Source organism: Neofelis nebulosa, chromosome X (assembly GCF_028018385.1).
Source record: "Neofelis nebulosa isolate mNeoNeb1 chromosome X, mNeoNeb1.pri, whole genome shotgun sequence".
Taxonomy (NCBI): domain Eukaryota; kingdom Metazoa; phylum Chordata; class Mammalia; order Carnivora; family Felidae; genus Neofelis; species Neofelis nebulosa.
Genome location: NC_080800.1, coordinates 55,326,298 through 55,343,681, shown reverse-complemented (window position 1 = coordinate 55,343,681; position 17,384 = coordinate 55,326,298). Strand labels below are relative to the sequence as shown.

Below are 17,384 nucleotides of genomic sequence, written 5' to 3'. Positions count from 1 at the left end.
GAGTCAGGTTCATGTCTTCTGATTCCAGTGCTTTTGATAATATAAAAACTTTCCTCCTGAAAGAAAATACCTAATCCTCGTTTGGAACTTACTAATGCCAGGCATGATGACAGTATATTATATCCATTCATATTCTCTATCTCTATACCTCTTCCTCTCCACCCCACTCTATCATTCATTTTATTTTTTCCAAGTTGCTTATTAAATTCCAATTTGTTAATATACAATATAATATTAGTTTCAGGTGTAGAATTTAGTGATTCATGACTGACATACAACACCCTGTGTTCATCACAACAAATACCCTCCTTAATTCCTGTCACCTATTTAATGCAATTTCCAGCCCACCTTCCCTCCAGCAATTCTCAGTTTGTTTTCTAAGTTACTAGTCTGCATTCTAGTTTGCCTGTCTTTCCCTCCACCATGTTCATTTGTTTTGGTTCATTAATTCCACATATGAGTGAAATCATATAATACTTGTCTTTCTCTGACAGACTTATTTCATTTAGGTTACTACTTACTAGCTCCATCCACATCTTTGCAAATGACAAGATTTGATTATATTTTATAGCTTATTAATATTCTGTTGTATATATACTACATGTTCTTTATCCATTTGGACTTTTTCCATAATTTTGCTATTTTTCATAATACAGCTTAACATTGGGATACATGTACCCCCTTTGAATCAGTATCCTTGTAACTTTTGGATAGATAGCTACTAATGAAATTGCTGGATTGTAGAGTAGTTCTATTTTTAACTTTTTGAGGAATCTCCATACTATTTTCCAGAGTGGATGCACCACTTGCATTCCCAAAAGCAGTGTAAAAGAGTTCCCTTTCTCTGTACCTTTGCCAAAACCTGTCTGTTGTTTCCTGAGTTGTTAATTTTAGCCTTTCTGACTGGAGTGAAGTGATATCTCATTGTAGTTTTGATTTGTATTTCCCTGATAATGAGTGATATTGAGCATCTTTTCATATGTCTGTTAGCCATCTGTATATCTTCTCTGGAAAACAACAACAACAACAACAACAACAACAACAACAACAACAAAAAACGTCTGCTCAAGTTTTCTGCCTATTGCTTAACTGGATTGTTTGGTTTTTTGTGTGTTTGATAATTTATATATATATTTTGGATACTAATCTTTTATCAGATATGCCATTTGCAAATATCTTCTCCCATTCCAAAAGTTTTCTTTTAGATTTGTTGATTTATTTCCTTCACTTTGCAAAATCTTTTTATCTTGATGAAGTCCCAATAGTTCATGTTTGCTTTTGTTTCCCTTGACTCAAGAGCTATATCTAGTAACTTACTACAGCCAATGTCAAAAAGGTTGCTGCCTGTGTTCTCCTCTAGGATTTTGATGGTTTTCTGTCTCACATTTAGGTCTTTCAACAATTTTGAATTTATTTTTTGTAAGGTGTAAAAAAGTGGTCCAGTTTCATTCTTTTGCATGTTGCTGCCCAGCTTTTCCATCAACATTTGCTGCAGGGACTGTCTTTTTTCCATTGGATATTCTTTCTTGCTTTGTTGAAGATTAGTTGACTAGATAGTTGTGTGTCCATTTATGGGATAACTCTTCTGTTCCATTGATCTATGTGTCTTTTTCTGTGCCAGTACCATAGGGTTTTCATCACCACAGTTTTGTAATATAACTTAAAGTCCAGAATTGTGATGTCTCCAGCTTTGCTTTTCTTTTTGAAGGTTGATTTGCCTATTTTTTTTGTGTGTGGTTCCATACAAATTTTAGGATTGTTTGAGTTCTGTGAAAAATGTTTGTGGTATTTTGATAGAGATTGAATTGAATGTGTAGATTGCTTTGGGTAATATAAATATTTTAATTATATTTGTTCTTCCAATCCATGAGCATGGAGTGTTTTCCCATTTTTTGTGTCATCTTCACCTTCTTTCATCAGTGTTTTATAGTTTTCAGTGTACAACTATTTTACCTCTTTGGTTAGGTTTATTCCCAGCTATCTTACGGTTTTTGGTGCAATTGTAAAAGTGATTGATTCCTTGATGTCTCTTTCTGCTGCTTCATTACTGGTGTATGTGACACCAATATCTGTATGCAACAGATTTCTGTATGTTGATTTTATATCCTGCAACTTTACTCAATTCATGTATCAGTTCTGGCTATTTTTTTGGTGGAGTCTTTAACATTTTGTATATAGAGTATCATGTCATCTATAAGTAGTGTTTGGCTTCTTCCTTACCAGTTTGGATGCCTTATATTTCTTTTTGTTGTCTGTTTGCTGTGACTAGGACTTCCAGTGGTGACTGGACAACCGTATCTTGCTCCTGAATGTGGAGGAAAAGATCTCATTTTTTCCTCATTGAGGATGATATCTGTAGGGGTTTTGTATATGGACTTTATGATGTTGAGGTGTGTTCCCTCTCAAACTACTTTGTTGAGAGTTTTTATCATGGATGGGTATTGTACTTTGTCAAAGGCTTTTTCTGCATCTATTGAAAGGAACATATGGTTCTTATTGTTTCTTTTATTAATGTGGCATATCATGTTGTTTGATTTGCAAATATTGAACCGACCTTGCAGCCCAGGAGTAAATCCCATTTGATAGTGGTGAATGATTCTTTTAATATATTGTTGGATTCAATTGGCTAGTATTTTTTTGAGAATTTTTACCTTCATGTTAATCAGGGATATTGGCCTGTAGTTAGTTCTCTCTGTTAGTGGAGACTTCACGGGTTTTGGAATGAAGGTAATAAGAGCCTTATGAAGTGAGTTTGAAATTTTTCTTTCCATTTATATTTTTGGACTATTTTGAAAAAAAAAAAGTACTAACTTTTCCTTAAATGTTTGGTAGAATTACCCTGTGAAACCACCTAACCCTGAACTTTTGTTTGTTGGGAGAATTTTGATTACTGATTCACTATCTTTGCTGGTTATCAGTCTATTCAAGTTTTATATTTCTTCTTTTTTCAACTTTGGTAGCTTATACATATCTAGGAATTTATTGAATTCTTCCAGATTGTCTGATTTGGTGGCATATAATTTTTCATATTTTCTTTTACTTGTTTGTATTTCTGTCATGTTGAGTATTATTTGTACTTTCTCATTAGTGATTTTATTTATTTGGGTCCTTTATCTTTCTTTTTGATAAGTCAGTGTAGAGGTTTATCACTTTTATTATTTTTTTCCGAAGAATCAGCTCTTAGTTTTATTGATCTGTTCTACCATGTGTTTTTTTCTATTTCATTTATTTCTGCTCTAATCTTTATTTTTTCCATTTTTCTACTGCATTTAGACCTCATTTGTTTTTCTTTTTTACCTCTTTGAAATGTAAGGCTGGTTTATTTGAGATTTTTCTTGCTTCTTGAAGTAGACCTATAATGCTGTACAATTCCCTCCTAGGAACAATTTTGCTCCTTCTCGGTTGTTTTGGACTGTGGTGTTTTCATGTTCATTTGGTTTCATGTAATTATTTTTTTATTTCTTCTTTCATTTTCTTCTTGACCCATTCATTCTTTAGCAGAATGTTTTTAAAATTATTTTTCTTATTTATTTTTGAGAGAGAAAGAGCATGAGCAGGGAAGAGGCAGAGAGAGAGTGGACATAGGATCCAAAGCAGGCTCTGCTGACAGCAGAGAGCCCAATGTGGGGCTAAAATTCATGAATCATGAAATCATGACTTAAGGCAAAAGCAGATGCTTAAACGATTGAGCCACCCCAGCACCCCAACAGCATGTTCTTTTAACCTCCATGTATTTATGGTCTTTCCATCTTTTTTTCTTCTGTTTGACTTCTATTTCCCTGGCATTGTGGTCATAAAGCATGCGTGGTGGGGCACTCAGTTGGTTAGGCATCTGACTTTGGCTCAGGCCATGATCTCACAGTTCGTGGAGTCAAGCCCTGCATCAGGCTATGTGCTGACAGCTCAGAGGCTGTAGCTACTTTGGATTCTGTCTCCCTTTCTCTGCCTCTCTCTCTCTCTCTCTCAAAAATAAATAAACATAAAAAATTAAATAAAATAAAGCAGGCATGGTATGATCTCAATCTTTTTGTATTTGTTGAAGCCTGATTTGTGAGGTAGGATATGATCTATTCTGGAGAATTTCCCATGTACATTTAAAGAGTGTATTCTGCTGCTTTAGGATGAAATACTGTGAATATATCTGTTGAGTAAATGCAGTCCAGTGTGTCTTTCAAAGCCATCGTTTCCTTGTTGCTTTTCTGCTAAGATTATCTGTCCATTGCTCTAAGTGGGGTGTTGAATCCCCCTACTATTATTGTTGGATTATTATCAGTGAGTTCCTTTATGCTTGCTATTACTTGTTTTATCTATTTTGGTGTTTTCATGTCAGCAACATAAATATTTACAATTGTTATATCTTCTTTTTGGATAGTCCCCTTTATCTCTTGTTACAGTCTTTGGTTTAAAATCTCATTTGTCTGATATAAGTTTTGCTACTCCAGCTATCTTTTGACATCAATTTTCAGGGTAGATATTTCTCCATTCCCTCCCTTTCAATCTGCAGGTATCATTAGATCTAAAATGAGTTTATTGTAGGCATCATATAGATGGGTCTTTTTTTATCCATTCTGATGCCCTGTGTCTTTTGATTGGAACATTTCATCATTTACATCAATATAATTATTGATTATAAGTATTTCATGTCATTTTATTTGTTGTCTTACTGTTTCTGGGGATTTTCTTTGTTCCTTTCTAGTCTTTGTCATTTTTTGTCTTTCCTTCCCACTCAAAGAACCCCCTTTAATATTTCTTGTGGGGCTGGGGCACCTGGGTGTCTCAGCTGGTTGAGTGTCTGACTTCGGCTCCAGTCATGATCTCATGGTTCATGAATATGAGCCACACATCAGACTTGATGCTGTCAGCCTGCCAGCGCAGAGCCCACTTAAGGTGTTCTGTCCCTCTGTGTGCTCTCCCAAAAAATAAGTAAATATTAAAAAAAAAATTCTTGCAGGGCTGGTTTAGTGGTCACAAATTCCTTTAGTTTTTGTTTGTGTGGGAAACTTTATCTCTCTTTATTTTGCATGATAGACTTGCTGAATAAGGCAGTCTTGGCTGCATATTTTTTTCCCATTCAGCTCCTTGAATATATCATGCCACTCCCTTCTGACTTGCCAAGTTTCTGTGGAAAGATCTGCTGTTAATCTATTGGCCTTATCTTGTTTGGGACTTCTTTTGTCTTGCTGCTTTAAGTTGTTTTTTTTTTCTTTCTGTATCACAATATTTTGAAAATTTAACAATGCCTTGGTATTGGCCTGCTTTTGTTGATCTGGATGGAAGTTATTTGTGCTTCCTAGATTTGGATATATGTTTCCTCCACCAGGTTATGGAAGTTTTCAGTTATAATTACCTCAAATAAACCGTTTAGCTGCTTTTTTCTCTCTTTTTTTTCTGGGATTCCTGTAATACAAAGGTTATTAAGTTTGAAGGAGTCCCTGAGTTCTCTAATTTTTTGTTTAGCTTCCTATTTTTCCTATTTTTTGTTTAGCTTCATTACTTTCCATAATTCTATCTTCTATATCACTTATAAGTTCCTCTGCTTCTTTTATCCTTGTGGTCATTACAGTCAGTCAGTTTGTTTTTTAAATTTTTTTAATGTTTTATTTATTTTTGAGTGAGGGGAGGGGCAGAGGGAGGGAGACAAAGAATCCAAAGCAGGCTCCAGGCTCTGAGTTTTCAGCATGGAGCCCAATGCGGGACTCGAAGTCACCAACCGTGAGGTCATGACCTGAGCTAAAGTCAGACACTTAACCGACTGAGCCCCCCAGGTGCCCCTACATTCAGTCAGTTTCTAATCTCAGTTATTGCCTTTTTCATTTTGGACTGATTTCTTTACCTCTTATCTTTGCAATAAGGGTCTCCCTGAAGTCTTTTATGCTTTTCTCAAGCCTAGTGAGTATCCTTATGGGTATTGCTTAAATTCTGGATCAGGTATATTTATTATATCTGTTTTGATTACTGGCCATGACGTTTTCTTTTGGGATGAAATTTTCCATCTTGGCATTTTGTCTAGGTCTCTGTCTTCTCTGTGTTAGGAAAGCCTGTTATTTTAACTCTTCCTAAGAGTAATAGCTTTATGAAGAAGAGGTTATAATGTAGAGGTCCTGGCACTCAGGAAGTGTCTCTGCATGCACTCACCTGCTGTGTTTTGGCTGTTGTATCCCTCAGGTAAGTCCTATGCAGAATTTCTCTTTCTTGCCCTAGGGAGTGTTTTGACGTTGGCCACAGTATGGCAAGTTCTAACTAAGTGTGCTCCGGTCTCCTTGTTAAAAGAGGCCTCATGCTATTTCCTCTAGAACTGAAATTTTACAGAACTCTATGATCAGTAGACATGGTTCCTGCAGGGTTTTGTGCTGGTGTTTTGTGGGAGGCATCTGCTATGCTGGTCATTAGGCACATTTGCTATAGAAAAGCAGTGCAGGGGTGCCTGGGTGGCTCAGTCATTTGAGCGTCCGACTTCAGCTCAGGTAATGGTCTCATAGTTCATGAGTTTGAGCCCTGCATCGGGCTCTGTGCTAACAAACAGCTTAGAGCTTGGAGCCTGCTTCAGATTCTATATCTCCCTCTCTCTCCCCCTCCCCTGCTCATGCTCTGCCTCTCTCTGCCTCTCAAAAATAAATAAATGTTAAAAAAATAAAATTAATTAATTAAAAAAAAGAAAAGCAGTACAAGTAGAGTGCAGGTGGTAGATCTTGGTGTAAGCCCTTTAGCCCACCAGTGTTGGAATTGTGCTATTTACTGAAGTTGTTTGTTGCTGAGGGTCAGGGGAGGGAAATGGTACCAGCCTGCTCCTTTGTCCCTGGAGAAGGAAGTCTTTGCTTTCTTCTCTTAAGGAAACACTTTCAGGGGAGGAAATATGTTTCTTTGTGCATCACAGGCATTTTTCATATTGCTGATTTCACACTGTCTCTGGTTCACTTGCCTACTTGGAGTAGAGCAGCACAACTTGGGCTGTACTGTAGCCAGGGCTCCTGACTTTAAAATTCCAAACTTCAGGGACATGGTGTGGCAGGGACCCACACTGGTACCATGAAAGTGTCTCATTGCACTGGGACTGATACAGGTTTGATCCAGAAAGGCAGTCGTGAAAGAGTTTAGGGGTGTTGGTTTAGAGCAAGCAGACTAAATAGCCAGTTTCCAGGTTAGCTGCTCTCAGCCAGTGTCTCTGCGTATGCTAAAGGGCAGAGGAGGGCAATGGTGCCTTCTGGTTCATTCATCCCTACAGAAGCAATGCCACCTCTCACAGATATGCTCTAAAAATACAAATAGTCTCTCCCTGAGCCCTTTAGGTGATCCTGAGATCATGTAGTCTGCTCCAGAGTTGTTTTCCTGCCTCTGCTCCAGGATTAGGACAACGTCCTCAGAGTCTCTATCCCAGTCAAGCCCAGGGACTTCTAAAACTAGTTCTTTGAGCCCTGCTGGTTGCAAAAACTCACAAAATTCAGCCCCTGTCTTTTTCCTAACCAATGGCTTTGGGGAATTGTTCTTCTTGTGCATGTCCTTGTACATTCCACTCTCTTTCACCTTTCTCTGTGACCAGGGTTCCCTCCACTCTGCATCATCTGTAATCCTTTTCTCCCTGTAACCATTATCTCAGTACTTCCTTCCTTCCTCACAGTGGCCTCTTCTCCCCCCTGTAGTTGTACAGTTTGTTCAATCAGTCTTCAGGTCAATTTATTGAGTATTTAGAATTATTTGCTAGTTATCTAGCTGTGTTCAAGGGATCAGAAAAGTCTAGGGTCCTCCCACTATGCCACCTTCTGCAAACTCTCCCATTTTAGGTTAATTTTTTAACTTGAATTTTTAGGGATTATTTTTCTAAATTTAATTTTGTTTAATAATTATGTAAAATCACATTATTCCAAGGTAAAAAGTACAAAACAAGGGATACTCTCAAATTCTTCTATCTTTGTTCTATCCCACCTATTCTTTCACTTCCCTTTAAAGGCAATTTCTCTCCTGTTTTGTTGTTGGTGTTGTTCTTTGTTTTTTAGTTTTATCACTTACCATTTTATTATTTTTATTTTTGTAATATAAACCAAAGTGTGTGTGTGTGTGTGTGTGAACTGTGACCAGACTTGCCTAACCCACCTTTTAGATAAATGATATCACGCTTTCCACTACCTTAATGTTTTTCAATTGGCAATATATCTAGGAGATCATTGCATTCCATTATATATCGATAGTCCACAATTCTTTTTATACCTGCAAGTTACTCCACTGTATATCTTTCACAGTTTATTCAACCAGTCTCCTCTTGATAGACAGTTTTGCTATTAAAAATATTGCTACAATGAGTAAAATAATGCCCACGGTTTTGTGTATTTTTGTGATTGTATCTGTATGATAGACCTCTAAATTTGCAATTGTTGGGTTAAAGAGTAAATATTTATGCAATTTTGTTAGATATTACTGAAGTCCCCTATAGAAGGGTTGTGTCATTTTATATCACCACCAAAATATGCCTGTTTCCCTACAGGTTTAGCAACTCTGTTGCCAATCTTTTTAGATTTTTGTCAATCTAATAAGTAAAAAAATAGTAATTCAATATAATTTTATTTTTAATTTTTTAAAAATTTTATTGAAGTATAATTCACATACTATCATTTAGCTTATTAGTTTCAGGTGTAAACCATAGCGATTGAATATTTCTATACATCAAGAAATTATACTCACAAAATCTACTTATCATCTGTCACTATAAAAAGTTATTACAATATTATTGACTATATTCCCTATGCTGTACATAACATCACTGTGACTTGTTTACTTTATAATTGGAATTTTGTACCTCTTAATCTACTTCGCTTATTACCCCCACCACCAAACACTCTCCCTCTGGTAACCAACAGTTTGTTCCCTGTATCTATGAGTCTTTTTCCATTTGGTTTTGTTTACTTGTTTTGTTTTGTTTTCAATTCCACATAAAAATGAAGCTATGTTGTATTTGGCTTTCTCTGATTTATTTCACTTAGCATAATACACTCTAGGTCCATCCATGTTGTTGCAAATTATAATATTTCATTATTTTTATCATTAATATTCTATTGTGTGTGTGGATACACACACACACATACACACACACACCACATCTTTATCTATTCATGTGTTGATAGACACATTGTTTGCTTCCATAAGCCATATAGCTTGGCAATTGTGAATAATGTTGCAACAAACATAGTGGGTGCATAGTTCTCTTCATATTGATGTATTCGTTTTCTTCCAGATAACCACAAAGAAGTGGAATTGCTGGATTGTATGATATTTCTGTCTATAATTTTTTGAGGAAACTCCATACTGTTTTCTATAATGGTTGCACCAATTTATATTCCCACCAACAGTATATGAGGGTTCCCTTCTCTCCACATTCTTGCCAACACTAGTTATTTTTTTTCTTTTTGATGAAAGTCAATCTGACTGGTGTGAGGTAATACCTCATTGTGGTTTTGATTTCCATTTCCTTGATGATTAGTGATGTTGAACATTTATTATGTGTCTGTTGGACATCACTACATCATCTTTTTCAAAATATTTTTTAACGTTTTTTATTTATTCTTGAGAGAGACAGAGACCGAGAGAGACAGAGAAACAGAGGAGGACAGAGGATCCAAAGCAGTCTCTGTTCTGACAGCAACATTTTAAAATGTTTATTTATTTATTTTGAGAGAGAAAGAGAGAGACAGCAAGCATAAGCAGAGGAGAGGTAGAGAGAAAGAAGGGAGAAAATCCCAAGCAGGCTCCCAGCTGTCAGCCTGACATGGAACTCAAAGTCATGAACCATGAGATAATGACCTAAGACAAAATCAAGAGTTGGACACTTAACTGACTGATCCACCCAGGTGCCTCATAGCCTCCATAATTTTTTGAGAAAAAAATGTGATCCATTGTACATGACAAGTTGTTTCTGTGTTGCTGCATAAGTATGTTTCTATGTCTTTGGCTATCTACATCATATATATATATATATATATATAGTCAAATTGGTTTCCATACAACACCTAGTGCTCATCCCAACAAGTGCCCTCCTTCATGCCCATCACTCACTTTTCCCTCTCTCCCACCTCCCAACAGCCCTCAGTTTGTTCTCAGTCCTTAAAAGCCTCTTTTAGTTTGGCTCCCTCCCTCCCTGTAACTTTTTTTCCCCCTTTCCCTTCCCCATGGTCTTCTGTTAAGTTTCTCAAGATCCACATATGAGTGAAAACATATGGTATCTGTCTTTCTCTGCCTGGCTTATTTCACTTAGCATAATACCCTCCAGTTCCATCCATGTTGCTGCAAATGGCCAGATTTCATTCTTTCTCATTACCAAGTAGTATTCCATTGTATATGTAAACCACATCTTCTTTATCCATTCATCAGTTGATGGACATTTAGACTCTTGCCATAATTTGGCTATTGTTGAAAGTGCGATCCGTACTTCCCATGTCTCTCAAACAAAGAAATGTTGATGCCAAAGGACTTTGAACCCCAAAGGTCTACACCTTATTTGTAATATGTCTCATTATGGATCTCTGAATTTTTGCTACTTAAATTTCATTGAACATTGTGGATGTATTTATTCATGTCTTTAATTAAATTTGGCAAGTTTTCAGCCATCATCTCTTAAAATATTCTTTGTGCTCTTTTATCTCTCTCTTTTCCTTCTGGGAATCCCAATTGTATGTTAGTCTACTTGGTGGTATCTGTTAGATTTTGTTTACTCTCTTCCTTCCTTGTTTTTTCTGTTCCCCAGAACTTGATAATTTCAACTGTCCTGCCTTCAAGTTTGCTCATTCTTTTATGTACCTTTTGAAAGCTGCTATTGAACTCTTATAGTGAAGTTTTCATTTCAGTTATTTTAATTTTCACCTCTATAATTTCTTTCTGGTTTCTTTTTATAATTTTGATAATACTATTTTGTTCACATACTTATTTCCTGATTTTTAAAGTTCATGGTTTTCTTTGAACAGATTTAAGATTTTAGTCTTTCAGTCATTGCTACTAAGTCCAATGGCTGGACTCCTTCAGAAACACTTTTCATCAATTTTATTTGTTTCTTTAAATGATTAATACATTAGGGTTTCTTTGTATATCTTGTCATTTTTTGTTTGTTCAAAACTAGTCATTTTTTATTATAATTTGGTAACTAGAAATCAGATTTTTTCCTTCCTTTCATTTAGCTTTTTAAATTTTATTCATTGAAGGCTATATAAGTTCATTTATTTAGGTGTTTTTCCAAACTATTTTTTAATGTTTATTTATTTTTGAGAGACAGAAACTCAGAGTATGAGGAGGGGAGGGCCAGAGAGAGGGGGTGGGGAGACACAGAATCCGAAGCAGGCTCCAGGCTCAGAGCTATCAACACAGAGCCCAACAGGGGCTCAAACTCATGAACCATGAGATCATAACCATAACCATGAGATCAGATGCTCAATTGACTGAACCATCCAGGCACCCCACTTCCAAACTATTTTTGAAGTCACTGTATTCCTTTACATATGTGATCATTTAATATGTGTTCATTTATATCATGGTTAGCTAATATTTTGATAGTTTCCTTGATTGCCAGAAGTTAAAAGAAACAAAAACAAACAAACAAAAACATACCTCTCCCAGTCTTTACAGATTGGGTCTATACTGAAGCACTCCTTTAACACTTAGTAGAGGCATATATGATTTTATACGTGTTCCATTTGGTAAAAATTAGGCACATGGCCCCACCTAACTACAGTGAGGTTAGGGAATGTTGGCTAGAGGTATTCTTAGGAAGAAGAATGAGTTTGGCAAATAATCAACCAGCTTCTACCACAATTAACAAATAGTTAATATCCCTTGATAACTAGAGTTGTGTCTTGGAGAAAGAACTATGACATATCAGGCAGAAGCCCCATACCTAAATTAGAATGTCAGAATTGGAAGAATATTTAGACACTATCCACTTCATCCTAGTCCTATGTTGGAGACTGTGATGCTCAGAAATGGCTAGAGCCACACTAAGACAATATCAGACCTAAGACAAGAGCCAGCTAGATCACTCATCTCTCCTCTATATCATCGGCATTCAAACATATTTTTTACCATTGCCAAGAGTAAGGAATACATTTTTCATCACAATCTAACACATACTTATATATATTTTATCTGTAAAAAAATTTACAAAACAATACTGAGGTATAGGTAATGATTACAGGCAGTTATTTGTCAAATCTTTCTATCTCCCCACCTTCTAGCACATTGTAGAATTTCACTTTATTTTACTTTTTGTAGTTACTAATGATCAGGTGATATGTCAAAGGATGTGAGCAAAGTGAAATGGATTATTTCTGGAAGAAAGTAAGAGCCAGTGGCAATTCACAATGTTTTCTTTTCCCTGATGCTCCACTCATGACAACACAAAGATAAAGTTTCTGTCTCCCTGTGTAACCCAGTGAGAATATTATAAAGCAGAGTTCCCAGTAAAGCTCTGGTAGGCAAATAGTGTGAGTGAGAAATAAACTTTTGTTTTTAAAAGAACAACAAAAAAGACACTGAGATTTAGGATTTGTTTATTCCATAGCATAACCTAGCCTATGCTGATTCATACTTAGCTTTAGTACAAGCACTTTGATATTTGATATCATTATTTTGTCTTTTTTCCCAATTTTCGATGCTAGTCTTAAACTAGCATGAGTCATAAATGCATTGCAACTTGCAGTTTGTAAAGCACTCTTGTATACAATGTCCACTTTTCCTGTAGCTGATCTTCTTTCCAAGTTTCTGTAGAGCAATGTTAGTGATTCCTATCTCTCTACAGGATTGTGGTTATGGAGAAGGTGGAGATGCATACTGCACAGCCTGCCTTCCCCGCAGATACAAAAGCACCTAGGGCCACCGTAGATGTCAGACTTGCATCACCTGTGCTGTCATCAATCATATCCAAAAAGCCAACTGCACAGCTATCTCCAATGCCGTCTGTGGGGACTGTCTGCCTAGGTGTGTCTGCTGTATGACAGAAAGCTTTTCTGGACCTTTATATTCTTTGGAGGTCTTTTCCCAGAGTCTAGTTGAAGCATTCTAATGGTCCATACCATGATGAGCTTAAGCTCCCATGAGGGAGAAGCAGTGTCTTCCTGTGATCAACCTACAACGTGCCTAGTGCATGGTCAGCCACAAATAAGTACTTAATTACTTTTTCATCCTGCTGGCATGCTGAAGCCAAGACCCAAGATTCAAGGTAAATCCCACTGTAGACCTCAAAGAGGTTATGAAACAGTGGATGTCAAAGCAGTGCTCCCTCTCTTATGAGACTAATTCCCCTTTGGCTATAGGGTGTGGTGAATGAGCAAAGACATGGAGCATCTGGTACTTTGATTCAGAATCAGACATAGAGGCAAATAATTAATGAAGGTTGGGAATGGGTGCTGGCTTCCAAGAAGGCAAGACTTTTAGAAGCTGTTTATGGTCTCAGTAAAGATCAGGCCAAGTGCATTGCTCATTTTATTACCTTGCCTTTCTTTATATCTCTGACCATAGTTTCTACCAAAAGATGCATTGGAGGACTGCAAGACCAAGAGTGTATCCCATGCACAAAACAGACACCCACCTATGAGTTTCAGTGTGTGTATCCAGTTCTTTTCTCCAGTTTTCTCCCCAACCCATTGAGTGGTATCAAGATGGGATAGTAAAGACTTCCCCTATCCTGTCGTACTCTTTCTTGTAGAACAGATTGGTAAAGGATCAGATTTGAATTCTTGTTTCACAATATATATTGTTTCACAATATATTGTGCAGATGCACAACCTTCTTCACATCATCTGAAAAGAATGTAAACCATGATAATCACCATTCTTCATACCTTATTGGATGGCTGCCCAGGTCTAATAAATTAACATATTGAGAAAACACTTTATAAGTTATAACATTTGTATATTTGTAGATGATAATGAGGTTTGTAGGAATCTCTACTGCTTAGTAATAGAAAAGGCTGAATAAAATACTAAGATCTAGTCTATGCCCATACCACTATCCATTTATCTGTCTATCATTTTTATCTATTTACCATACATACATATACTAACTCTTTTTAAGTTTTTGAAACTTTTTTATCATGATATATTTCAAATATGTAAAAATATTTAAAATCCAGAAAAAATAAAAATAGAAATGGCTAGTTACACAACATGTAGAATTAATACATTTTAAAGTTTTGCATATTTGCTTTAGATCTTTTTTAAAAGAACAAATAATTGGGACACTTGGGTGGCTCAGTTGGTTGGGCATCCAGCTTCGACTCAGGTCTTGATCTCATGGGTTTATGAGTTCGATTCCCGCATCGAGCTCTGTGCTGACAGCTCAAACCCTGGAGCCCGCTTTGGATTCTGTGTCTCCCCCTTTCTCTGCCCCTCCCTTGCTCTCACATTCATTCTCTCTCTCAAAAATAAATAAACATTAAAATAATTTTTTTTAAAAAAAGAACAAAGATTCTACAGGTGTAATAGAATTCCATTTTTGATCCTCCCTGAATTGCATTCTCTCCCTACTTCCCCAAAGGCAACGACTGTCATAAAATTGCATGCATCTTGTGCTAAGTGAAATAAGCCATACAGAGAAAGACAGATACCATATGGTTTCACTCTTATGTGGATCCTGAGAAACGTAACAGAAACCCATGGGGGAGGGGAAAGGAAAAAAAAAAAAAAAAAGAGGTTAGAATGGGAGAGAGCCAAAGCATAAGAGACTGTTAAAAACTGAGAACAAACTGAGGGTTGATGGGGGGTGGGAGGGAGGGCAGGGTGGGTGATGGGTATTGAGGAGGGCACCTTTTGGGATGAGCACTGGGTGTTGTATGGAAACCAATTTGACAGTAAATTTCGTATATTAAAAAATAAAAAATAAAAAAATAAAAAAATAAAAAAAATAAAATAAAATAAAATAAAATAAAATTGCATGCATCTTGTTGGTAGGTTATGCTACAACAAATCTCTAAATCTCAATGACTTAATACAATAAAAGTTTATTTTTTACTGCACAAAAGCATTCCTCCATCTTGTGACTATACCATCTACACCATGTGGCTTTTAGGTTGATGGGACAAGGGAAATATGGAAGAGACATAGTGGCTCTTAACTACTTCAGTCTGCAAGGGACACACATTACTTACACTCACAGACCATTGGCCAGAAGTACTCTGATGGCCTTACTACAATGGTGTATAGGAAACACAGGTGGATAATTGGCGAGAACTATGACTGTCATATTTTAACACTTGCATTTTTAGTGATATATATTCATATAAAATATATGCCATTATTTTATATTTGATGTTTTCTATAAACTACTTCATGCTATATACTCACTTTCTTCAATTTGCTTTTCCCTTCTGGATTATTTATGTTGATCCATACAGGTCTTTTATTTTATTATTATATATAATAATATTAAATCATAAGATTATATCATGATTTATTTTTCCTGTGCCTTACTGATGAACATCTTAGTTTGTTTCCATTTTTCTAGGTTATATAACTAGATGTGACATAGAAAGACTACACAATGTGTGCATCTTCAAATAATTGTATTAACTTATACCATACCAACAGTATATGCAAGTTCCTTCACTTTGTTCTTTATATTTTTTCCTGCTCTACAAAGAATTAAAACCAGCTTAGCAACCCTAACTGGGGAAGGTTATAGAGAGAGGGCAATGGCCTAAGGAATTCCAGGCCCAGGGTCAGGGTGTTTATTGACTGCACACAGTGACTGACTTCCCCCACTTTCTTGTCTCACAGGTGCCTTCCAGTTGAGCTTAATAAAGGCAGATGTACACACAGTGCCCCTCAGGAGGCCACACCTGTTGCAATGATGAGCAGTCTTCTCCTGGTGTTTACCCTGGTCTTCCTGGGGCTCTTCTTCCTCTACTGCAAGCAATTCTTCAACAGACATTGCCAGCGTGGTAAGGGTGGCTGCTTCACATATTGCATGACTTAGGGGCAAGGTTCTGATTAGCAGAAGAGAGGAATTTTCTGGGGATGAGAGTTAATGGGCCTTCCCTACAGTTCTGGAAAACCTTAGGGGTAAATGATCTGGAGGTGGCAGTAGAAAGTATGGGGCTTCAGAGACAACTGAGCTCAACCCTATGAGCTTATGGAACCTGATCCACCTAAAGTATGGGAATTCATAAATTAACACAACATCATGAGAAAACCCTCGGGGAAGGAATCTGGATACCTAGGTTCTAAATCAACTCATAAATTACTATGTAAATGTAGACAAGTCATCTAACTTCTTTGGGCTTCTTTATCCCTAATCTTTAAAATGAGAGATGGTGTTGGATTAGTCGGTTTCCAAGTTATTTTCCAATTCTCCATTTCTACTTATATGTATAGACTCTGGAGCTTGTCAGGAATGGAGGATGGATGGATGGCTGGATTTGAGACATGACTGTAATAAAAGTGGGTGAGGTCTTGGGCAACTATTATTAGTATAATAATATCTCAAATGTGGGTAACTGAGAGCCCAGTGTCCAGAGGAGTTGGTGAACCCAGACATTTTTTCCCAGACAGTACTGATACCCAAAGAGGTCTGGCCCAGCCCATAGGAGATTGTCATGTGAAATTGCAGATGGAAGGTCATATTTAAAGTCAAGAGTACCATTATGATCTGTTTCAGCACAACTCTGGCCATTAGCCAAAATGTGGGACAGAAAGTTCAGATCACTGAGGGCAAAGATTGGGGGAGATGGGATGGTGCACAGACCAGCAATAGGTAAGAGACTTAGAGCTCCAGCCAAGAGTACAAAGGCTCTGGGAAGCTTCAGTGTCATTGAGAGAACTAAAATCTATGCAGAGATACCTAAACAGGAATCCATGTTAGTGAATAAAGTGTATTTAGTAAGAAAAGGAGAGGATAATTTTAAAAAAATATATAACGTTTTTATTTTATTTTTTGAGACAGAGAGAGACAGAGTGCGAGCAGGGGAGGGGCAGAGAGAGAGGGAGACACAGAATCCAAAGCAGGCTTCAGGCTCTGAGCTGTCAGCACAGAGCCCCACATGGGACTCAAACCCACAAATGCAAGATCATGATCTGAGCCAAAGTCAGACACTCAACCAATTGAGCCACCCAGGCGCCCCTACAGGATAAATTTTCTTACACTGGTGCCCAGGACTCCTCCTCAGCCCACTGGATACTAAGAACAAAACAATATCACTTTTTTAACCTCCCTCTATTTTTGTGGGAAGCTTTCTTTTATATAGACATGGGTAAGTTTGGCTGTAAGACATGTCAGCTAATCTTCAAAAGACCTAGCCTATATTTTTGACTTAAGCAGTGGTGAATCTATCTTTTCATGGGCTGCAGGGACACAAAGGGAGTACTATTATCCCTTTATGACCCTTCTCAAGCTCTGCTTCTTTCTCTTCTACTCTTTGG

At 37.0% G+C, this 17,384-nt stretch overlaps 1 protein-coding gene across 1 annotated transcript in view; it reads left to right on the top strand.

Moving 5' to 3' along the window:
- EDA2R (ectodysplasin A2 receptor) overlaps window positions 1-17,384 on the top strand; it is a 60,655-nt gene that overhangs the window by 40,667 nt on the left and 2,604 nt on the right. The window contains 5 exon segments of the mRNA XM_058713093.1: window positions 12,770-12,950; window positions 13,489-13,572; window positions 15,744-15,785; window positions 15,788-15,907; window positions 16,533-16,534. Of these exon segments, the coding sequence (XP_058569076.1) occupies window positions 12,770-12,950; window positions 13,489-13,572; window positions 15,744-15,785; window positions 15,788-15,907; window positions 16,533-16,534 (429 nt within the window).